Source organism: Ctenopharyngodon idella, chromosome 22 (genome assembly GCF_019924925.1).
Source record: "Ctenopharyngodon idella isolate HZGC_01 chromosome 22, HZGC01, whole genome shotgun sequence".
Taxonomy (NCBI): Eukaryota; Metazoa; Chordata; class Actinopteri; order Cypriniformes; family Xenocyprididae; genus Ctenopharyngodon; species Ctenopharyngodon idella.
The window spans coordinates 4,609,327-4,633,773 of record NC_067241.1 but is presented as its reverse complement, the minus strand read 5'-3'; the positions used below and the strand labels follow the sequence as shown (position 1 = coordinate 4,633,773).

General features: G+C 36.0%; 2 protein-coding genes and 2 long non-coding RNA genes across 11 annotated transcripts in view; 2 read left to right on the top strand and 2 right to left on the bottom strand.

Annotated features, from left to right (window-relative positions):
- The window catches only part of LOC127504868 (uncharacterized), a 15,037-nt gene extending 4,480 nt beyond the window's left edge, over positions 1-10,557 (bottom strand). Inside the window, exon 1 of the long non-coding RNA XR_007927487.1 lies at positions 10,388-10,557. This is a non-coding gene — a long non-coding RNA (uncharacterized LOC127504868). The remainder of the gene's footprint in view (positions 1-10,387) is intronic.
- The window catches only part of pfkfb1 (6-phosphofructo-2-kinase/fructose-2,6-biphosphatase 1), a 20,470-nt gene extending 3,323 nt beyond the window's left edge, over positions 1-17,147 (top strand). For 3 of the 8 annotated variants that reach the window (XM_051879937.1, XM_051879936.1, XM_051879941.1), the window contains exons 2-14: positions 320-445; positions 8,244-8,340; positions 8,463-8,529; positions 8,728-8,802; positions 9,994-10,050; positions 10,164-10,285; positions 10,421-10,628; positions 13,346-13,492; positions 13,562-13,666; positions 13,754-13,883; positions 13,990-14,052; positions 15,654-15,718; positions 15,797-17,147. In XM_051879937.1, coding sequence (XP_051735897.1) covers positions 320-445; positions 8,244-8,340; positions 8,463-8,529; positions 8,728-8,802; positions 9,994-10,050; positions 10,164-10,285; positions 10,421-10,628; positions 13,346-13,492; positions 13,562-13,666; positions 13,754-13,883; positions 13,990-14,052; positions 15,654-15,718; positions 15,797-15,856 — 1,322 coding nt within the window. In that variant the 3' untranslated portion in view covers positions 15,857-17,147. Of the gene's footprint in view, positions 1-319; positions 446-1,276; positions 1,416-8,243; positions 8,341-8,462; positions 8,530-8,727; positions 8,807-9,993; positions 10,051-10,163; positions 10,286-10,420; positions 10,629-13,345; positions 13,493-13,561; positions 13,667-13,753; positions 13,884-13,989; positions 14,053-15,653; positions 15,740-15,796 lie in introns of those variants that run through there. The other 5 variants (XM_051879940.1, XM_051879938.1, XM_051879942.1 and 2 more) reach the window with 5 other exon arrangements.
- On the bottom strand, positions 5,335-8,237 carry LOC127504866 (uncharacterized). The gene is made up of 2 exons (XR_007927484.1): positions 6,205-8,237; positions 5,335-6,051 (listed from the first exon to the last, which is right to left on the bottom strand). It is a non-coding gene; the product is annotated as an uncharacterized LOC127504866 (long non-coding RNA).
- The window catches only part of itih6 (inter-alpha-trypsin inhibitor heavy chain family member 6), a 14,563-nt gene continuing 7,092 nt past the window's right edge, over positions 16,977-24,447 (top strand). Inside the window, exons 1-8 of the mRNA XM_051879907.1 lie at positions 16,977-17,105; positions 18,321-18,356; positions 19,229-19,383; positions 22,395-22,505; positions 22,858-23,105; positions 23,202-23,371; positions 23,454-23,570; positions 23,648-23,819. Coding sequence (XP_051735867.1) covers positions 17,001-17,105; positions 18,321-18,356; positions 19,229-19,383; positions 22,395-22,505; positions 22,858-23,105; positions 23,202-23,371; positions 23,454-23,570; positions 23,648-23,819 — 1,114 coding nt within the window. The 5' untranslated portion in view covers positions 16,977-17,000. The remainder of the gene's footprint in view (positions 17,106-18,320; positions 18,357-19,228; positions 19,384-22,394; positions 22,506-22,857; positions 23,106-23,201; positions 23,372-23,453; positions 23,571-23,647; positions 23,820-24,447) is intronic.

Sequence of the window (24,447 nt, the reverse complement as noted above, 5' to 3'; positions counted from 1 at the left end):
GTGGGATGTTCTTTCATTAGTTTTTATACATTCAGCCTCTCTTCACCTGAATAACCCTGCTGTCTCAGTATAAATCAGTATAGAATTAATGGCAATCTGATGATGAAGATATGTAGGTTTTAGTGCAGAATTTAATGGGTTCCTGTGTTCTTTTGATGCTGCCATATGCCAGTCCTCTTCTTGTGACCCTTTCATTCTTCATTCCGGCTATCAAATTGATTTTATATTGACATGACTTGTGAATGCATATAGAACATCTCCAACCTTGCGATCAAACCTTACTCAGACTTTAACGTCAGTGTTTTCTACTGGTCCACAGCTTCACGACCCCAGTTTACAAACTGTCCTACAATGATTGTGATGGTTGGACTGCCGGCCAGGGGAAAGACCTACATCTCCAAAAAGTTAACCCGGTACCTAAATTGGATTGGAGTCCCAACTCAAGGTGAGCGTATCAAGTTAATCATCAGCTCTTAATGGCAAGCATTGTTTATGTTTGTAGTATATATATATATATATATATATATATATATATGTATATATATATATATATATATCTCGTCCACTTGGAATTATAAGGTTCTATCTGCATTCTGAGCAGTTTTGAGATATTGAGCTTCAAAGTTTTTGCATTCCATTCGACTTTGTAGATAGAACCTTTTTGTTTTCTAAATAAAAAGTCCCTAAATGTACTCAACATTACCAAAAATATCATATAATTAAATTAAGTTGTCACAGAATAAGAATATGTAACTCAATTTTGACAAAAATGTCAGATAGAACCTTATAATTCCAAGGGGATGATATATATATATATATATATATATATATATATATATATATCATCCCCTTGGAATTATATATATATATATATATATATATATATATATATTAGAGATGCACCGATACTAAATTTCTCTCTGCCGATACCGATTATTCAGAATGATATCGGCCGATGCCGATACTTATAGTTTGGTTTTTCTTAAGGAAAAAAAATCTCTCCCAAATAATGTTGCAAACTATACAGGGAACCCTCTCATTTTGTACACTACGATATTAGAAGTTACAATTAACAACAGAGGTATTATATTCAGCTGCTGTTTATTTTCAGACATATTAATTACACTCAAATAAAAACTGAAATGTTTGTATACAACTTAGTATCACATAAGATAGTTTTCATAAGCACTTGTTGTCTTTATGGCAAATTTAGACAAACATATAATTAACAGTAAATAAGCTCCTCTCTATTATTTTTTTTTTAATATATAGATAGCTAAGGAACTGTGAACAGTGGAAAACATTCCGGAGTTAAATGTGACATGATGTGACATATTGTTCACAAGCTGTTTTATTGACGTCTTTCCACGGTTGAAACACAAATAAAGTGATTACATGAGACATGATACATTCCGGTAAGTTGTACTATATCTTTCAACAAACTTCTGATGTTCATGCATATTTTTTGAGATAAAAGACTCGCACTCCGCGCTGCCTCCTGAACTGAGGCATTACAGCGATCTGACACATTTAAGATTGTCAAAGCGCCATTTATAGTTTGAATTTCATGATAAAATGGACAGAATTTGAAAACTGAAACTTTTATTCTTATCAGAAGTAACAAAGCACAAAGCTTTTTGCGATTATTGGATGGGAGGCACTACAAATAATATTTGATGTAGCAAAAAAGACCCGCAGTCCTGGCAACCCTGGCTTGAACTACGGGTGATTCATAGGGTCAAAAAGAGCCTGCTTTAACATCACTATTTTTAAACTGTTAATGCGTTAAAGGGGACCTATTATGCCCCATTTTACAAGATGTAAAATAAGTCTCTGATGCCCCCAGAGTTAAGTTTTAGTTCAAAATACCCCACAGATAATTTTTTATAGCATGTTAAAATTGTGTGTGCCCTTTAAATGCAAATGAGCTGCTGGCTCAGCCTAAGAGGGCGGAGCTTCAAGAGCTCATTCTGTCAGGATTCAGGACACACTATAATGTCAGAAACTGCAAATACATGCTGCATGGAGATAGAACAGGTATAGTTTAGTTTAATTACAGTTATAACTTATATTGTCTTCTTGTTTTTATACACTATATTAGTACAAACCTGTTTACCGATGAGTTTTATAACGTTTATTGTACTTCACACAAAATATGAAGCGTCTGTTTTCACTCTAGAAAATCACTGTAAAAGCTTAATAAAACAGTGCAAGTGTGCATTAAAATATTATCCATAAACTCTCTCTCTCTCCCTTGCATTATCATCAACATACATAGCAAAGTAAACAGAAACACTCATTACAACTAACAGTAAACACATATTGATGCAAAAACTTAAGGCAATGAGATCCAGGCAGTCCAGCAATTTTGAATAAGGAATAACAAATATTTAATTAAAAATTATAGAGACAAACAAATTAATTAAGTAATTAATAATTAATAATAAAATCTAGAGTATTGTATCTAACAGATGAAGATGAAGATCAGAATATAGAGAAAGAAGGAACAAAATTAAGACATTTGCAGAATGAAATGAGAGGTAGAAAAGAAGAAGCAGAAGCAGCCAGAAGTAGAAGATGCAGAAGAGATGCGAGAAGCAAAAAGAGCAAAGAAAAAGCTAAACTATCAAAGACCCAGTCCGTTTTATACCATAAGCATAGGAAAACTTACATCCCACTCAAACTTATGTTTTGGTCTAATAAGAAAAGGTCAAACAGACTTATCCATCATGTCATAGTTGCTGTAATGGCTAAGTCAGAGTGACTGTCAAAGACAGATGAAAATAGATACAAAAGGTGTTGTTTTAACACCCTTAAGAGAATATTGCAGATCTTGCATTATCTCATGTCTGAAGAAATGGAAACAGACATATTTTCATACAAAGGTAAACCGCTTCTGCAGTACTTGGCAGGCGTCCAATATCTAACCACAAACGTGTCAACATAACCTGTCACAATGGAACACTTGAAGAACAATTGAATATAGCAAGCATACATAAGAAGAATAATCATGAAGGAGTACATTAAAGAGTAAATACTTGAAAATATTATTAATATATGGAGTAGGAGTATATGAATATATGAAATCAAAAGTAATATTGATAAATCATAAGCCATAACTGATTAACATGAAATATGAATAAAATGCATGAATATGAATATTGATCATTTTGGATCCACCACATATATAAAGACCTTATGCCTTTATAATAAACTGGTTAACTTTATATCTGTAAATCAAGTGCTCTCACCTTTATTACTGCCATATCCAGTATCACTCTGGACACTGTAAGCTGGATCACGAACAGTTTACTGATCTATCCTTGAGTAACAACTTTTTAGCAGGTGGTGGTGGAAAAAAATTGGGATGAGGGGAAATCTTTTTTTTTTTTTTTTAATTTTTTGCGTTCCCTCGTAAAACTTTTGTGTTCCCTCGCAAAGATATTATCGTTCCCTTGCAAAACCTGGGGCACGTTCAAGCTCAAACCAGTGTGCAACGTTTTGCAACGGTTTCCAGGTTGAACAACATGTTTCCTGGAGACGGTGTGCAACGGGTTTGAGATACGTTTTCTCTTGTTTGGTGGGTGTGTCAAAAATATCAGCCCAATCAGCAGCAACATGTATATAAACCACGCGGTATTAAAGAGACAGCTCACACAATGGATCCAAGTAAAGTTGTTTACAAATGTGTCCGCCGCAGCTCGGTATATGCAACAATTGAAGATATTAAAAGAGTTTGTCGTAAGAGTTTTATAGTATCAATATAGCATATCAGTTCTTCAAAAAGAACACAAAGAATGGCCTTCTTAACTGCCATAGTTGCAACTCTTGTGTCATCAGAACAAGGTGTTCAACCAGAGATTGTATATAATAGGGAGATAAGAGTGTCTGTATCTCTTACCATTGGAGAAAGCGTAACGGCTAACTTAATCACGTGCGGCACCTCTCAGCCTATCGTGTAATGGCAGTGACATCAGTCGCAACACTTCCTAGTCTGCCTTCTCTTGAAAAAATACATTTTTATCAAGCTAAAATCAACATATAGTTCCCAACAAAAGTATTGTTTAGTGTAAAACATGCTGAAGATTAGCAAACAGGCTGTCGATTAATTAAATGATTGGCTATTTCCCCACAAAAGCTGTTTAATCAGCATAGTGAAGCCTCTCATCCATTGACATCCATTCAAAAAACAGCCTTTGGTCTCCTTCCCTGCGTACCGCCAGGGGCGGGGCGTTAGCATTAGCTGCTATGCTTTTTGGCTAAAGGTTGCAGGCTTGCCTTCCAGTGGCTTTGGTTCAACGCACCACCGTTTCCGTTTAAAAAACATTTTGCAACATTTTGTCGGGGCTGAACGCAGCCCTGTTGTGAGCTCAGACACTTCCTCTTTAATGGCTGGCATAGTGTTTCAGTCAGTTCAACGTTAATAATACACACACAAATAATGCGCTGCTCACAGAGTTTGAACTTGTTGGACTTAAATATAAAGAAATGCAGTCAGTGCTCAAGTCAAAGAGTTCAGTAAAGTTGGCAATATATTCACAGATACGCAGGGGTGGATCTAGAAAATTATTTATAGGGTGGCAAAGGGGTGGCCTGAGGTCTATGATACTTTAACAGTGATGGGAATGTCTGTGTGTGTTCACCCAGAACATACTATCAACCACATACTCACACGTACACACCCTATCAACCAAATACTCACACACACACACCCTTTCAACCACATACCCTAAAAAAAACCCTAGCAACTGCATGCCAAGAGCCAAGCAACCATCCAGAATCTCCTAACAACACTTTAGCAAACACCCAGAACATCTATGTATTCTGGCCTAACTGACCAAACTATTTAAAACAAGACTTTAAATTGGCTTTATGACAAGCCAGCATAAATTTGTCTTTCAAACTTTTCAATCTAGTTATTGTTTTTTTTGATTGCTGACACACAATTCCTAACACCATTCAACATTTTCTCACAACTATAAACACAATCTCGAAACTATGTATACATCAACTTGACAAACCTCAAATTTCCAGGTCAAAATAAAATGTTCTAGTCAAAAACATATTCTCTTCTGACAAAATCAAATGCACCAAAATACAGTAGCCATTACTGTCAATTACAGTACAGTAAAAAAAAAAAAAAAAAGAAAGAAAAAAAAAAGTTAATTCAGCATCCTCTGCACATTTGGCCAAATTTCATTACAGTATACAGTACTATAGCAGTATATTGGTCTTCTGACACAAGACTATATCCCTAGGCAGTCATTTCTTAGTTCTGCAAAAATACAGTAGGCCTACACATAAATAGCTACAAAGAAAGTCGACAATCACAAGTTTGAGGGTTTTACAACATGTGCTCCAGTTTACTGTACATAGAATAGTGAAATTTCCCTCATCTAAAGTACTGGTACTGTGTACAGTAATTATACTGTATGTGTAAGTTTAAAACACTCATAAATGATTCTTTACAGTTTCTCGATTGCTTAAACACATTTCTTGAAACTATGTCTCATATTCTCAAAACAGTAAACAAATCCATAATGTCTCACCCAATTCCCCAAACATCCTAATTTCAGGTCAAAATGAAGCTCTCCACTCAAAACCATTCACTCTTGCTGAAAAAACAAACTTTACCCTCAGACATCACACACAAGCCCTCAAAAACACACATACACACTACAACATAGTCTTACACACTGGTGAGATAAATTCAAAACAATACTACAAAAACCAAAAACAGTAATAAGTTGTGGTGCTTGTGGTTCTCCCCCTCACAGAACTTTTCACATGATGAACACATGTATACATTTGCACATTTTTTAATTCCTTAATGTACTGTACAATACAATACACCAAACAACAACAAAAAATATTCTGCCCCAGCATCATATCTTTGGTCTGGGACAGGCCAGAGAATCTCGTCAACATCACAGGCTGTACTGGCCCTATCCAGGCAGCGGGGGTAAAATCCTCTTGCATGCCTGATCCACCCCTGGCACACATCAACTGAAAAGTCTAGTCAGGCTTCTTCCATTCTATCGTCTCTGCGTCCTACAAAAATAGAAGATTACTGTAACTGTAACACATCCTTTTTACAAAATGGAAGCAGACAGTAACTATCTGTATGCAAGGCAATTTGATGCATGTGTTGTAACAGAGTACAGCAATAAAAAGTTACTGTAGAGTACACTGAGGTAGACCTACTTGTTTTCCTCCCTGAAGATTCTTATGATCGAGGCGACGGTGAAGCAACTTAAGTTTGGCTGAACTCATTGCCCAGCCTCCCTCATAGTCATACCATCGACAAGGACATGGTCAACTAGTGGCACAAATTTCGTCTGAGACTCCTTGTCTCCTTGCCCCTCATCCTCATCCTCCTCCTCTTAATCCTCCTTCACCTCTTCCTCCACTTTTTACTGCTCTTGCTCATCCTCTTCCTCCTCCTCCTCCTCCTTCTCTCTGGTGTCCTCAACCATTTCAATCACATCTCTCTGGATCCATTTTTCCAAAACTGAATGAACTGACTCTGGCTCTTTTATATATCTATTGAAGGTTCTGATTGGTCTGTGATAAATTTTGACCCTTAGTGTTTCCACGTGGGTAACTGTGTGCTAACTGAGCTCAAGCTATGCTGACTTGAGTGAACAATATTGAATGCTAGTGCTTTCTAAATGACAACATGGTGTAGGCAATGAGAAATGAAGGGATTTGTGTGTAGAGTTTTGCAGTGACAGTTCAACAAATCTGACTCATGTGTCAAAAAGGGGAATAGTGTTTATAGTTTAGGGAAATGGGTGTGCTTTTTGATAAATTGCGTTATGGTTTTGAAATTTTAGTTCAAAAGCCTGGTTATAGTGTTTAAGCAGCTGGGAAAAACTGTAAGCTCTCTCTCAGATTTTGACTGGTGTGTCATCTGTTTTGCTATCTAATGTTGTCATTTTAAACGTTTTGAGAAATGTGTCTTTGTTTTGAGAATTGAACGAATGGTTTGGGAAACTGGGCCAACTGAATCACTAAATGTGTTAGCAATTGAAAAAAACTAAAATACGTTTAGATTCGTACCTAACTCTGCTATTAGTTTCTGTGATCGGGATCTACTTATTGATTTCGTGTTATTGTTTCGTCACATGGCAAAAAGACCTTTATCCATGATGAAAGTGGAGCGGGCGGTCGGAGAATCAGCTCACCAAAAAATTACGAAATTAATCTCAGACATATTCGGATGGGACTACATTTCACAGAGGACTTCTGAGTTAGCCAAGAAGCAGTAATTTTCCGTTTCACGAACAAATGTAAAAACAATTTATAAGTGAATTTGGCTGCGCTGTGTTTTTGACTCACAAAGAACCAGTTCATAAGAGTCATTTGTTAGCTGACTACACTGGGCGCGCTGCGTGCGCGTGCAACCGTCATGCAGTTTATTGAAAGACGTGTCCCAAATTATGTTGCAAACTATACGGTGAACCCTCTCATTTTGTACACTACATTATTAGTGGTTACAATTAACAACAGAAGTTTTATATTCAGCTGCTGTTTATTTTTCAGATATAATAATTATACTCAAATAAAAACTGAAATGTTTGTATAAAACTTGGTATCACATTAGGTAGTTTTCATAAGCATTGTTGTCTTCATGGCAAATTTACACAAACATAATTAACAGTAAATAGAGTGTTTTTTTTATTTATTTATTTATTTTATTTATAGATAGATAGATAGATAGATAGATAGATAAGGAACTGTGAACACTGGAAAACATTCCTGAGGTAAATTTGACATGATGTGACATATGGTTCACAAGTTGTTTTATTGACGTCTTTCCGCGGTTGAAGCACAAATAAAGTGATTACATGAGACGTGATACATTCTGGTATACATTCTGATACTTCTTATACTTCTTACAAAAATAAAAATAAATACGCAGACCTGGCAACCCTGGCTTGAACTACGGGTGATTCATAGGGTCAAAAAGAGCCTGCTTTATCGTCATTATTTTTAAACTGTTAATGCGTTACACAGTATGTATGAGTTGCACTCTGAACACGTTTTTCCGCATCCTTTTGATTGAAAGGATATAATCGGCCCTGATCATCGGCAGTCTTTAAACAATCGGCCGATGGCCGATAGTGATAATAATAACTTTTATCGGCCGATACCGATTGTTGGCCGATACATCGGTGCATCTCTAATATATATATATATATATAAAACATACTAATTTTATTGTGATGTTGTATGCAAAGTCTTTAATTTGGGTCAGTATCGAAGGGAGGTTGTGCAGACGTACAAGAACTATGAATTTTTTCGTCCGGACAATGAGGAGGCCATGAAAATCCGCAGGTAAAATACATTTAAGTTGATTATATATAGCTTCTAAATGAGAAGATTACGTTTGAGTTCTGTGTGTCACTGTGAGGACTGAATTTGTCTTTTGTACATATGTATTTCCGTCATGTGTTCAGAGCCTGTGCCTCAAGCGCTCTTAAGGACATCGCCAATTACTTCGATAAGGAGCAGGGACAAGTAGCAGTGAGTCAAGAATGTAATGGATAACAGTTCTGCTGTCTGTCCAAGCTATTAATTACCTAGTACAATTGAGATTATTATTAGATTAGTTTGGAAGAGCTTAGTTTGATTACGAGATTAGTTTGGAATTCTGCATACTCTTATTGAGGGGTCGACAAATGATTAAGCTGCAAATCAATCTCTGACAAATACTCTTCACAGGTGTTTGATGCTACCAATACCACAAGGGAGAGAAGAGGGGTCATCATCAGTTTTGCAAAGGAGAAGGGCTACAAGGCAGGTGCAGCAGGGTTTTACGAATTCAACAGCCTGCTTTATGAAAGTCTGCCTATTCTTCACATTGCATTCATTTTGAAGATTTGTGAGATTTTACTTCAAAATGGTTTTCCAAGATCTTCCAAGATTTTTAAAGATATATAAATTAAGGTATTTATTAATGTAAAATGCTTAAACCAGAGCCATTGCCCAAGAGGGAGCCTCATAGATTAAAATGTGACAGGATCTCGATGGGTAGACAAGAGTCCATTCTGTTTGCATGGAAGACAATGAAGTAGATGCCTCAGTAGTAGTACACTGAATAAATCATTTTACTGTGATTATTGTCAGCTTGTTGTCACATAATAAACCGACTGCCTGCCCACCAATCTTAAAGGGTTAGTTCACCCAAAAATGAAAATTCTGTCATTTATTACTCACCCTCAAGCCGTTCCACACCTGTAAGACCTTCGTAAATCTTCGGAACGCAAATTGAGATATTTTTGTTGAAATCCGATGGCTCCATGAGGCCTGCACATTTCCTCTCTCAAGATCCATAAAGGTACTAAAAACATATTTAAATCAGTTCATGTGAGTACAGTGGTTCAATATTAATATTATTAAGCGACGAGAATATTTTTGGTGCACCAAAAAAAACAAAATAAGGACTTATATAGTGATGGCCGATTTCAAAACACTGCTTCAGGAAGCTTCGGAGCGTTATGAATCAGCGTGTCGAATCAGTGGTTCGGAGCGCCAAAGTCACGTGATTTCAGCAGTTTGGCGGTTTGACACGCGATCCGAATCATGATTCGATACGCTGATTCATTATGCTCCGAAGCTTCCTGAAGCAGTGTTTTGAAATCGGCCATCACTAAATAAGTCGTTATTTTTGTTTTTTTGGCGCACCAAAAATATTCTCGTCGCTTTATAATATTAATATTGGTAATAAGGTTTACGGGTGTGGAACGGCACGAGGGTGAGTAATAAATGACATTATTTTCATTTTTGGGTGAACTAACCCTTTAAACATTTGTTTATATTAAATATTAATTCCGGAGTGAGCTATATTTGGATTACTTAAAATAGCTGTTTTAAAGACAAGGGTGCGTCAGGGATAATTTCACCACCTATTCATTTTGAAAACAGTTAAACTACTGTCACACATTAATATTTTCAAACCAAAATTTCATAAAAAATGTTTGTGTCCAGGTGTTTTTTATTGAGTCGATTTGTGACGACCCAGAAATCATTGAGGCAAATATAATGGTAAGATTGTTTTATTAAACTATTAATGTGAAACTATTAAAAAATGTAATAGTATATAAAATTTTGTTATTATTATTATTTGCTTGTTTGTTTTATTTAATGGATTTTGACAGCAAGTAAAATTAAGCAGCCCAGATTATGAAAACTACGACAAAGAGGAAGCACTGGTGGACTTTCTGAATCGTATTGATTGTTACAAAATGTCCTATGTCTCCCTGGACGAGGAAAAGGACAGGTACACTGCTGCCAAATTTAATAAGATGTTGTTGTACATAACTTCCAACTATTACATACAATATATAATTACATTTCTTCTAGGTCTCTTTTGCTGTCTTACCTCCTGTCTGAGTTCCTCCCCTCTGTTTTGTAGGCACCTCTCCTTCATTAAGATCTTTAACGTGGGATCCAGGTACCTCGTAAACCGGGTCCAGGATCACATTCAGAGTCGTATTGTGTATTACCTCATGAACATCCACGTCACTCCACGATCCATCTATTTGAGCCGCCATGGAGAAAGTGAGCTCAACCTGCTGGGACGAATCGGTGGAGACTCAGGCCTCTCCTCACAGGGCCAAAAGGTGATTTCAATGAACTAAAGATAAAATCTGTAAAGTTTTTTTTGACACATCACGTGTCAAAAAAGTGTACTAATGTTGATGGTAAACTGTTACATCCACATTAATAAGGATATATTTAAAAACATTTTTTTGAAATGCACACTAGCATTTTCAAGCATTTTTTTTTTTTTTTTTAAGTTTCTTGTCCACACTGAAACATCTAAAAACACTTAAATCATCTTACTGTGCATGTGTAAATTGAAATAAAAGCTCACTGAGATGATACCAAGAGAGCAGACATAAAGTTCTCACACAAGTCTTCTGACACAAGCATTTTATTTGCAAAATATCCCACTTCTTAGTGGTGTGTCCAGGTCGCACTCAAAATCCATGTATGGTCTAATACGCAGTTGTAATTGTTTTGCTGCAGGACAACAATTGTGAGAAAATTTTCTGTCATATTTGCAGCAATGAAATATGAAGAGTGTATCTTTAACAGCACTATGAAAGTGGATAGCAGATACAGCAATGATAATACAACCATAGATATCTATGGGTACAATATGCGTCACTCAATTAAAAATCCATCATCATTTTTGAATACATCAATTTTAACAGTCCACACTACAATGCAAAAATTCTATTTCAAATGTATCCACTAGGGAGAGCATCAAAAAGCTCAATTTTTGCTGGACAAAATTGTCTCAGTGTGGATGAAAGGCCAAATTCTAGATAAAAATATGTTTTTAAATTTTTCTGAATTAAAGGGTTAGTTCACTCAAAAATGAAAATTCTGTCATTAATTACTCACCCTCATGTCGTTCCACACCTGTGAGACCTTCGTTCATCTTCGGAACACAAATTAAGATATTTTTTGATAAAATCCGATGGCTCAATGAGGCCACGCTCAGTGAGCGTGTATCAAACTGCCAAAGTCATGTGATTTCAGTAAACGAGGCTTCGTTACATTATAAGTGTTTCGAAATTTCAATGGTTCACCAATGGGGGGCGTGACTTTGGCAGTTTGATTGCTAATTCAAAAAACTCGTAAAGCTTCAAAGCTTCATGAAGCAGTGTTTTGAAATCGCCCATCACTAGATATTGTTGAATAAAGTTGTTATTTTGTTTTTTTGGCGCACAACAAGTATTCTCGTCGCTTCATAACATTAAGGTTGAACCACTGTAGTCACATGAACTGTTTTAAATATGTCTTTAGTACCTTTCTGGGCATCTGAAAGTGTTAATTATCTTGCTGGCAATGGAGGTCTCACTGAGCCATCGGATTTTATCAAAAATATCTTAATTTGTGTTCTGAAGATGAACGAAGGTCTTACGGGTGTGGAACGACATGAGGGTGAGTAATAAATGACAGAATTTTCATTTTTAGGTGAACTAACCCTTTAATGTGGACGTAGCTTAAATCAAGATTGACAGTTCTTGTTTTTTTATCGAATATTACAGTATTTATCATAAATTGTTTATCAGTGTTCATCATTAATTTTAAAACTCAAGTGCCCTCATGATTTTTAATCAAAATAATTTCCCCTCCCACTTGTAACAACATCTTGTCTCCTCTCTGATGACATGTTTACCTGTGCGAGGACGGGACAACCTGTCCCTTACATGACATCACAGCAATAGCAAATCACAACCATCCAACAATCCAATCAATTCCCGATGGACTAAATAATGTCCCGCCCTACATTTTTTTTCTTGTTCATTTTACTCTGATATACATCTCATTAGGAAAAAGAAAAGACTTTTCCAACTTCTCAAGCAAACTTTAAATGTTTTACTTCTAGTATAAAATGCCATGTATTTTATGGCAAGCCGTTTTGACTTTTATTCAATTCAATTCTTGATATCAACAATTCAATTCTTGATATCAGGAATTACATTTCCACTAGTAACAATGTTAATTCTTGATATCAACAATTCAATTCTTGATATCAGGAATTACATTTCCACTAGTAAAAACTAGAATTCTTGATATCTGTAATTGTATTTTCACTAGTGAAATGTCACCATAGGCTGCCATTCAAATTCAATTGTTGATATCAAGAATTGAATTCTTACTAGTTGAAATTCCAATTTCACATATCAGAAGTACAATTCTTACTAGTAAAAATAATAATTTTTGATATCAATAATGACATTGCTACTAGTAAAAATGTTCATTTTTGATATATTTCTGATATCAATATAATTTCAGATATATAAAATGGCTTTCTTACTAGTAACAATCACATTCATGATATCAGAAACTAACATCGTCACTAGTGACAATCAAATTATTGATATCAAAAATTAACATTGTTACTAGTAGCAATTCAATTGTTGATATCAAGAATAGATATTTGCACTAGTAACAAATTAATTAATTATATCAAAAATTATGATTTTTTACTATTAAAAATTTTATTTCTGATATGTGAAATTGGAACTAGTAAGAAATCAATTCTTGATATCAACAATTGAATTTGAATGGCAGCCTATGGTGACATTTCACTACTGAAAATACAATTACAGATATCAAGAATTGGAATTGTTGATTTCAAGAATTAACATTGTTACTAGTGGAAATGTAATTCCTGATATCAAGAACTGAATTGTTGATATCAAGAATTCATATCCTGAGAATGAATAAAAGTCAAAACGACTTGACATAGTATTTCTGTGTTTTGATATGAACCTTCCTTAAACACAAATATTTGAATTGCATCTATCTTGTTACTCAGTATGCTAGGGCACTCTCAGAGTTCATCAGAGGTCAATCCATCAAGGACCTGAAGGTGTGGACCAGCCACATGAGAAGGACCATACAGACAGCAGAGGCACTGGGCGTCCCGTATGAACAGTGGAAGGCATTGAATGAAATCGATGCGGTAAGCTAGTTGTATGCACATGAACTGCATATGTACCAGAGTTCAATTGTTTTTTCTTGACATTTTAAGGGTGTATGTGAAGAGATGACATACGAGGAGATTCAGGCAACCCATCCAGAGGAGTTTGCCTTAAGAGACCAGGACAAGTACCGCTACCGATATCCAAAGGGTGAAGTGAGTCCTGTCCACAACACAAATGAGTTTGTGTGGAAATATATAGAGAAATATACAGAGAAATATGCCATTTTCTGTGTTCTGCAGTCGTATGAAGACCTGGTGCACCGTCTAGAGCCAGTCATAATGGAGCTTGAGAGACAAGAGAATGTGCTGGTCATCTGCCATCAGGCAGTCATGCGTTGTCTACTGGCCTACTTTCTGGACAAAAGTGCAGGTCTAAACCAAAAGCAACCAACCACTGCTGTCACAGACTATGAAACGCAATTTGTGACTGTGATAGCATCATTTTTGCCAATTATACATCTCTGATTTGTCCTCAGATGATCTACCATATCTAAAGTGTCCTCTGCATACTGTTCTCAAACTGACTCCATTAGCTTACGGTGAGTAGGCATAGCTGTGGTTTTATTTCAAACATAATTTGGGGTCCCTTGTTTTTGTTTGTTTGTTTTTGAGAGAACTACACTGTAGATTTGTTAGATAAATGATTATCTAAGTTGATATCTCGAACGGTTTGGCCGTGGCAAGGAAACAAATTTATGGTGAAAAAAGGGAAACAAGAAGTTATAACTTCTGCATACATTGACTGATTTGGATGAAACTTCAGCTGTGTGTTTGTTGTAGGAGCTGATCACATGGATGTGACTATTGTGAGTCAAGGTTATAGCGCCACCAACTGGCAGCAGGAAGTCACTTTTCAAAATGCTTTATACCCTCTTTTTTTACATTATTTGCTTCAAACTTCATCAGTATAATGTCAAAACAGGGCAGATGTAGAGCTGTGAAAAGAATTCTTGATATCTTAAATACAGCTGCCATGGTAATATTCTTGGGTGTTTTTGAGGCTCTTAGCATGCTTCAAATTGCATGAAACTCGACACAACAAAGTTGTCGGCCAATAGACACGGGCAAAGCCTTAGAAAAGGGCAGGGAGGAGGGGCTCTGTAGTGCCACCTTTTGACAAAAGTTGGGGGCTTAATTTTACCTACAGTCACCAAACTTGGAACATATATTGTTCTCATCAAGCTGGACAACTTTCTAATTTACAGTCATTAGCTACGGCCAATAGGATGTCGGCTATTTTGGTTTGAATGTGGATTTTATGAATAATTAGGCTCTGAATTTTTATCTTCTCCTCCTAGGGGATTCATACGAGACATTGAAGATGTTAAATTTTGAACAGATATTGGATATCTCAAACAGTGTTGACATGGCGAGCGATTAAATTAATGACAAAAAGGGAAACAGGAAGAGTCTCATTGACATAATCCTTTTACATTCATCCATTCATCGCTGCTTGCAGCTATAAATTTTTGTTCGTTTGAGAGAACTACACTGTAGATTTGTTAGATAAATGATTATCTAAGATAAAATGAAATGTAGCTAGTAGCACCTGTTCAACATTCTTGACAGTATCCAACAAGGAAAACAACATAATATTACAATTCTGACTTAGAGGGTTAGTCCACCCAAAATGAAATTTCTGTCCTTAATTACTCACCCTCATGTTGTTACAAACCCATAACCCATTCATCTTCAGAATACAAATTAAGATATTTTTATATTTACAGTATTCCCGTCGCTTCATAACATTTAGATTGAACGACTGTAGTCACGTGGACTATTTTAACAATGTCTTTACTACTTCTCTGGACCTTGAATGTGGTCATTTCGTTGCTTTCTGTGAGAGATAAAAAACCTTTTGGATTTCATCAAAAATACCTTAATTTGTGTTCCGAAAATGTATGAAGGTCGTATGGGTTTGGAACGACATGAGGCTGAGTAATTAATGACAGAAATTTCATTTTTGGGTGAACTAACCCTTTAATCTGTTGGAATGATATATAGTTCATTGGATGCAATCCTGTTACCACATGATTTTCTCTTATTACAAATGACTTTTTTTATACCGTATTCATGGAAAGTGCTGCATATACTTGATGCAATAAATACTGTCATGTGTTCTTTTATGCCCTCCTTGTAGGATGCAAAGTGGAGTCCTTCTATTTGAACATCCAAGCAGTGAACACTCACAGAGACAAACCCACAGTAAGTCATGAAACCCTATGAAATGATGATTTTTAAACTCTGAGTGTGTAAAATAGATTTTTTTTGTCTGCATTCCAGAATGTGAATGTTGCAAGAAAGCCAGAAGAAGCACTCCGGACTGTACCTGAACATCTATAATCATAAAAAAAAAAAAAAATCTCAAATTTGCCATCTTTGCACAATTAATCTACACATACTGTATATAGATTGTGTAAATGGATAGCAAGGTGGGAGGAAGAATATAAAAGGGCATAATTATGTGTTTTCATTAAGATTATCAAGACTTACAAACACAGTGTGTTCTAAAAGTCTAAGACTGCATCTGGGAATTTTTTTTTTTATAATTTGTCATTAAATATTTTGTAATAAATTAGAAAATACAGGACATAATTTTTGCATTTTCACTAGTAGTCTTGGACTTTTGAATCCAAATTTTGTTTTTTCCAACTAAACTTTAAAAATCAAGTATTTTGTTGATAAGATATTGCAACTAAAGAGTGAGAATTACCTTTTCTTACTATAAATGTTTAGTTAGAACAGGTGAAATCCCTATTGTATGAATGAGAATGTAGTGTTTATTTAATTAATTTGGTTGTTTTAATATTGTGTTCAAAGAGCTGGGAATAATGCCCTTTTATACATTCATAAAGTACAGTATTCAGAAGCTTGTTCAGTTACCAGTACCATGGACAGCAACCAAACAAATAAATTTATATTAGCCATCACAATATCTCACAAGAGCATTCTCAAGCCACTTTACTCCTCACAGTTCATTATTTATTAGTATGTCCATGAGAGCCTCTCCGGAATCATTTTCCAGCCTAACTGAGATTTCTACAGTAAATATTACATCAACTTACAGTAGTGCTGTTTAGAAAAATTGTGTAACGGCTGAAAAGCTACTGGCACAGTTTTCAGAACTGTAGGCATTCACGGGTTAATGTTTTATGGTTTTTCGTGCCCCCCAAAATCGTGGCGAGACTGCGAAATTTCCAGTATGTACACGTGAAAAGAGCTACCCTTGAAACCCACAAATACCTGCGGATGATCGAAGCACATTTGTCATTGCAACCTAGTTTTTTTCCGGGCTAAATGAGCATCCATCTCGCTCATGGCATTATCGTGGCTTCAGTATCATTTTTAGGTTCTCTTTAAAAGGGAGGGGGCTATACTACCTCTTTTATAAACAACTTTGTGCCGTAAAATGTGAAGTCAGTGGAAGACCTTACTCACTCGTCTTACGAGCAAAACAGTGGTTTTGGCTTTCCCACAAACTGAAAGCATGGGTGTTAAACTGGATTTGACTATACACGCAGTTGTTTTCATCCTACTGACTGTTGTTTCTTGTGGATGTGGGCACGCGGACGCGCACTCAGTCCCACTCCAGGTATGTGTACTTGGTAATAAAATTATTATTAATAATTTTGCACTTAGTCGTTGTTTTTCTTTTTGTTCTGAAATGTAAAACGTGAAGTTTGTTTTGAGTGAGTTCTATTTTGGGCGACACTGAAAGTGCGTCTCGGCACATATTTACGCGCGAAAACATTTTAGGAATTTCTGTTCCAGTGGAATGTTATTTCATTCTAAGAATATTGTTTATTTACTTATAGAATATATATATATATATATATATATATATATATATATATATATATATATATTGTATCAAGACAATCCCGATGTGCATCCTTTTAGAAGTCATAAGTGTTATTTTGAGCTAGTGTGTTTTAAAAGATGTAGTTTTTGTTTTGTGGTAGCCTATGTTGGAATCTTGAAGTTGTAATAAACCTTGTTTATTACAACCCTATGTGAAAAAAATACAAATTAGAATTCTGTACGAATTTCTTATGCATTCCTTCTCGGTCAAATAAGGAAAACAGAAAGAAAAGGAAGGATATCATGAAGGTGATGCCCTGTGAGATTTCTGTGTTCACATATTATGCAAATTCTTGCTTTTAACAGAATTTTGTCACGATTACTTAGGAGCCGTTTTATTATCTCATAAAATGTGATGTAATATTGTGTCAGTGGTTTCATTTAAAGAGTGTACTGGAAAGTCATAGTAGCCGAGACATTCTTTCCCATATTTAGCGTTTTGTTTGTATTTACAGCAATCTCCAGGAGATGTGGTAATATATTGGCACAGCAGTGAATACTGTGTAAAGTTAACATCTAAAATCCTCCAGTGGCTTGTGTGTACAGTATTTTAGTTCCATTTCCACCCCTTTCATGAATGACTTTGATTCATATTTCTATGAAAGATCAAGACCGAACCACTGGCGTCTGAGAATACTGAGAGTATTTCAAACTATTTCTTCATTCACGTCCTCAAAGGAAATATTGTGGTTGGTAATTTAAGTTAATCAAGTTTACCAAGTTTATATGGATACTTACAGGTAAGTGGCACTAAGGAATTAGTAAGAGCAAACAGATTTGTTTTTGTGTATTTATAATCCCTAGTTGGAAATAATTCTTTGTAGAAAATAATTTTACATGGCATACTTTTACTAAATACACCAATATAAGAGTCAATTATACACTCCGGTCAAGAGATATCAAGAAAATGGCTATAGGCCTGACATGTTATTTTGTATTTTTTCAGAGACCGAGACGTCAGACCTCAGCAGCAAAACCAGCAGTAAGTATGACAATAAAAGCTATGTTTTTGTTTTGTACTGAACTGTAAATATTAAGATAAATGCCTTTGCTATTTTGTTTTACTTTGGTTTATTGTGAAATTCCATAAAGCACCAAAGAGTGTTCTAGCCTTTTGACCCATTGGGTTTCTTTTCATTTTAGAAACCAATTGTTTATTTCTGTAAAATACATGAGAATGCATGAGTTATAAGCAATATGACTAGAACAATCCAAATCTCTTACTGGAGACCGTGTGCAAAGCAGAAGCTTTACATTTTTCTTGAAATGTTTATGTTAAATTAATTAATATATTTATTTTTACAAGACAGTCTGTAATCTTAAAATTGTACTGTCAGACGCTCAAATTTGGGATAATATCTTTTAGTTTTAACTGTTCTTCATTTGTAGATCTTTCTCTGGCTTTGTGTCACAATCTTGTCTTTAAATTATATACAAAGATTCTTGTAGCGCTATGCTGTTGTATGCAGTGTTCAGATAGACTGGCTTTTCTGTTGCCAGACCAGTGTGGTCTGAATCAGGCTCAAGTAAACAGATCAAGATGTTCTATATACTGAGCTCTGACATCAGTTCAGAAGTCCTGAGAAATCAACAGTAACATGCTAATCATACAAATTATGTTTTTTTTTTTTTTTTTGATGTCTTATTTCAGACATCCCAAGTCAACTTTAAAATATTCAGATAGGGGAGATTGGAGCTAGTTGTCACAGAAGGTCAAAAAACTGAATCAGTGGGAACGTTTAATAGCTTTTTTTAATAGCCAAGACTGTGACAATTAGACCCGTTTTTCCTTATTTTGTGTATAATGTGACTTGGCATATTAATGTATCATTGTTTTGATCTTTGTGCCTTTAGCTCAAGGTGACAGATTACCATGTGCGATGTTCTGTAGTGTCTCGCTACGCTGTAACCACAGTGGAGAGCACCGTTTGGAACCAGCTTCACATCACTAAGGAGGCGGCCTTTGAGGTGGATTTGTCCTCATCTGCATTCATCTCCAATTTTACCATGTGAGTCAAAAATTACACCACATTTTCTTTCTGTTATTCTGGCTGTCACATTGGTTTGAAAAAACAGTGGCATTGCAATTAAATTGAGTATCATTAGGCTTAAGTTTGAAGTTTTTCCTGAATATAGACACAGCAGGGTACTTGTACTAATGAATTGTTCATGTGGAAAGAAAGATGTGCTTTGTGAGAAAAAGGGGGAATATTTTTGAGTCTGGTTTACAGAAATAATTTAAAGAATACTTCATTTAAAAGTGAAAGTTCTGTCATTATTTACTCACCCACATGTTCTTTCAAAAAGGACTTCCTTTCTTCTGTTGAACATTTTTTATTAATAATACCAGTTTCTCTCTTCCATGCAGTTACATGAATTGGAACTTTCAAGCTGTAAAAAGGATACAAAAGCACCATGAAATGATCACCGTGCAATAGCTTTGTGTGACAAATGCACTTGCATTCACATAAAAAAATCTCAGTAATTCACAAGTGAACAAATCATTGGATTTTTTCAATGATTCAGTTGATGTAGTTCATAAATTGGACTGAGCCGTTCATCTCACTGACTCTTAACTCTTCTAGTTAAGATCTCATAAAAAAGTGGAAGATATATCAAGTGCCTGACAACATAAAATTGGTCTGATTGTCACACAAAGCTTTTAATGGCTTCTAAAGACTTGAAAAATAGTCATATGGACCACTTGTATGATACTTTATGGTGCATCATTTTTGAAGCTTATACTGGTTTGGAGCAACATAAGAATGAGTCAATGAAAAACTAATTAATAATCATAGAAAAGGTTATTTGAAATGGAGCAAATTGACAGAAAAAAGTTCTGCTTGTGGAGGACTTTTGAAATAAAAGTTCTGTGAGAGACCTTGTAAAGAATTCATTCATTTTTGCTTACCAGAGTAAGAGTTGTGTAAACATCTTTTCCAAAAATGAATGCTAAATATAAATAATATTCCCACAAATAAGGCTCCATAACAGCTTGATAAAGAACACAGTGGCTGAATTTGGAAGCGGACGTGGTTCAAAAGTAAAGAACGTTCAGGCCAGATGAATAGCAGGCTTTGTCAAGAAAACTCAAGAGAGCTAATAGAGAAAATGACGAGCACTGGCTCTGTTCACTCTCTCTTTTACCCAGCAGAGTTTACCAAGGCACATGGCCAAAGTACACACGCTCACACATCTAGGTGTACATAAATACACACACATGCGTGAAGAATGCGCACATGTATCCATAGACAAAGCACGGTTTCAAGTTTCAATGTACATTACAGATGTATACACATGCTCAAGGAATCACACTCTTGCATACACACAAATACAGACAGGCACTTCCACCCCAGGCTCTGTACTTTTTCAAATAGCTGCGGCAAATGTGTTTCTTTAGAGCAGTAGCGTTTGTTAAACAGTGACTGAGAGCTCTGTTCACAGTGTCACATGCACAGTGATCCCAGACCTCTCAGTGCCACACATACATACAGGCGCCTCATTTTCCACTGTGCCTTAAACTGTCCATTCACCCTGCTCTTATTCAAACAAGCTCTTTTTCAAGGCTGTTGGTTTATTTTGGTTGGTTCTTGTTGATTTTTATTTAAATATATTTGCTGACCTTACGTTAGTATTTTCTCTCCTTGACCCTCATGTAAAGACACAAAGAGAGTATGGATAGCTTCATGTGGGTGTTTATGCAGGGGAAATGCTCCTACACTGAGAGCTGAGGGGATTGGAATGGCTAAGATTGCGAGAGTTTTTCAGTAATCGTGTTTTGTGAGGGAAATGACATTTTCTGCTCACCTCTTTTTTAGTGTCACTAGCTGTTTGGTTTGAAAGCCTGTTTCTGCCTTTTTGTGAGATAAAGTTTAAGAAATATAGTTATAATTTTGAGATAGAAGTAGTAATTATGAGAAATTCACAGTAAACAGATAAAAATCACAGTTATAAAGTCAATTTTTTTGAGATAGTCGCAATTGCAATTACAACTGTGACATAAAATCATAGTGTGAGAGAAATGTAAGATATAAGTCGCAACAATGAAGAAAAAGTCATAATTACAAGAATAAAACTGCAGATAGTTTACCCAAAAATGAAAATTTGATGTTTATCTGCTTACCCCCAGGGCATCCAAGATGTAGGTGACTTTGTTTTTTCAGTAGAACACAAATGATGATTTTTAACTCCAACCGTTGCGGTCTGTCAGCCAAATAATGCATTGAAACGGTAACACCATCTATGAGAATAAAAAAAACATGCACAAACAAATCCAAATTAAACCCTGCAGCTCGTGACGACACATTGATGTCCTAAGACACGAAACGATCGGTTTGTGCGAGAAACCGAACAGTATTTATATCCTTTTTTACCTCTAATACACCACTATGTCCAACTGCCTTGCGCATCCGGTTGGTGAGGTCTGAATGCACTCTGATGACGGAAGTGATGTCTCGCGCCTATACTTCAATGAGTGTGAATCATCATTTGTGTTCTACTGAAGAAACAAAGTCACCTACATCTTGGATGCCCTGGGGGTAAGCAGATAAACATCAAATTTTCATTTTTGGGTGAACTATCCCTTTAATTATAAAGTCGCAATTATGTGAAATTGAATGAAACTGCAGTATTTAGTTATAAAGTCGCAATTATGTGAAATTGAATGAAACTGCAGTATTTAGTTAAGTCGCAATTATGAGAAATTGTCACAATTACCGTAGGAGAAATGGTTGTGAGATGTTGTGAGTCACATTTTCAGATATAAAGTCACAAATGCAATAGATAGTCATGCAAAATAAAGTCACAACTGTGAGATGTAAAGTCACATTTTGAGTCAATTAAGTTGCAATTATGAGAAATTACTCATTTTTAACCTTTTTTTATTTTACTCTGAGGTGTGTTTTAAATTTAATGTTTAATGTCAGCCACCACCGTATCACAACTATATGAACTAGACTTCATCTTTATCAAACTAAATATTTCCGCTTTCTGCTCTGATTTGTCTTTTGTTTATTCCCAGCACCTCAAATGGTAAGGTGTATGTGGCTCAGGTGAAGAGGAGAACTGATGCCAGGAAGATCTATGATACCGCTAAGAAGCAAGGGAAAACAGCAGGACTTGTTGCCACAAAGTCAGTCCAAAATCTGTTTAATACCTTCTCCACTGGGACTTGCTTTTGGCAGAATCCCAGTGTGCAGGCATTTACAAAAAAATGCAATGGGCTGCATTTCATTTACTTTTCAGGTTTGGCTTAACAGACATGCTGTTTTAGAAATGGATGTGTTGAGAAAATCTCTCAAATAGTTCTTATACAGTTGCAGATGTTTTGAAATATAGATCTTTTTTGTTGGATCATCCTTAAAGTAAATGGAAATCACATAATTTATTTAGAGGGAGAGTTATCTCATGACACATGGACAAACACTTTATTTATATCTACCATGAAGAACTGGAACCTGATTAACTTCTGTTGTATTCCAAAGGGAACGTGAGATAGAGAAGTTCCGTGTAGCAGTCAATGTGCCTCCTGGGACTCGCGTGTCCTTCTCGCTTTCTTATGAGGAGCTGTTATCGCGACGGCTCGGCCGATATGAGCTCTCTCTGGGTCTACGACCTGGTCAACCCGTGCAGAACATCTCCTTGGATGTCAGCATATCAGAAAGGACTGGCATTAGCTTCATCAGAGCTCTGCCACTACGAACTAGCCGATTGCTCACAAACAGTGTTCAAGGTACCCTAAAAGAAAGCACTTTTGTGATGTCAACACAATGCTTCAGACCAACAAATTTCAAAGATATGGTTTCTCTGCTTCTCACCGATCTTTTAGCGGATGCAGAACCTCCTCCTTCAACTAAGGTCGAGCAGAATCCTCACTGCGCACATGTGCGCTACACTCCCACCATACAGCAACAGAGGAACATCTCTCCCAGAGGTCTCAATGCAGACTTCGTTATTCAGTATGACGTGGAGCTCAAAGACCCCATGGGGGACATCCAGGTCTTCATAATAAACTACCTGATTGTTAGTACTAGAATAGTCTCCGTATAGCTTAATAATGTGTTATTTGTTTTTTCTCCAGGTGGATGATGGCTACTTTGTTCACTACTTTGCACCTCGAGGACTTCCTGTAGTTCCTAAAGATGTCATCTTTGTCATTGACATCAGCGGCTCAATGATTGGCACAAAAATTAAGCAGGTAGCATCTCAAAACCACAACTTGTCAAGAATGAGATAAAGAACACTAATGTATTTCTCCATTGTGTTTTACATCAGACTAAGGCAGCCATGACCACAATACTGAGTGACCTTCGTGAAGGAGATTACTTCAATCTCATCACTTTCTCAGATAAGGTGTACACCTGGAAGAAAGGACGCACTGTGCGGGCCACACGGCAGAATGTGCGGGATGCCAAGGAATTTGTCAGGAAGATAATCGCAGAGGGCTGTAAGTGTTTTTTTTTTTTGTATCTTAAAGGATTAGTCCACTTTCAAATAAAAATTTCCTGATAATTTACTCACCCCCATGTCATCCAAGATGTCCATGTCCTTCTTTCTTCAGTCAAAAAGAAATTAAGGTTTTTGATGAAAACATTCCAGGATTTTTCTTCTTATAGCGGACTTCAATTGGCCCCAAACGGTCAAAATTACAGTTTCAGTGCAGCTTCAAAGGGCTTTAAATGATACCAGACGAGGAATAAGGGTCTTATCTAGCGAAACAATCGGTCATTTAAAAAAAAAAAAAAAAGATATACGTTTTAACCATAGACGCTCGTCTTGAACTAGCTCTCTTCTTCTTCTCTATTAGAATTCCGGCAGTGTAGACGCTGCTAAGTGTATTACTGCCCTCCACAGGTCAAAGTTTGAACTAATTGTTATATACTTGCACTAGCATATTGTATATGACAATTTAGTTCAAACTGTGAAACTGTAATTTTGACCTTCAACCGTATGGGGCCAATTGAAGTCCACTATAAGGAGAATAATCCTGGAATGTTTTCATCAAAAACCTTAATTTCTTTTCGACTGTAGAAAGAAGGACATGGACATCTTGGATGACATGGGGGTGAGTAAAT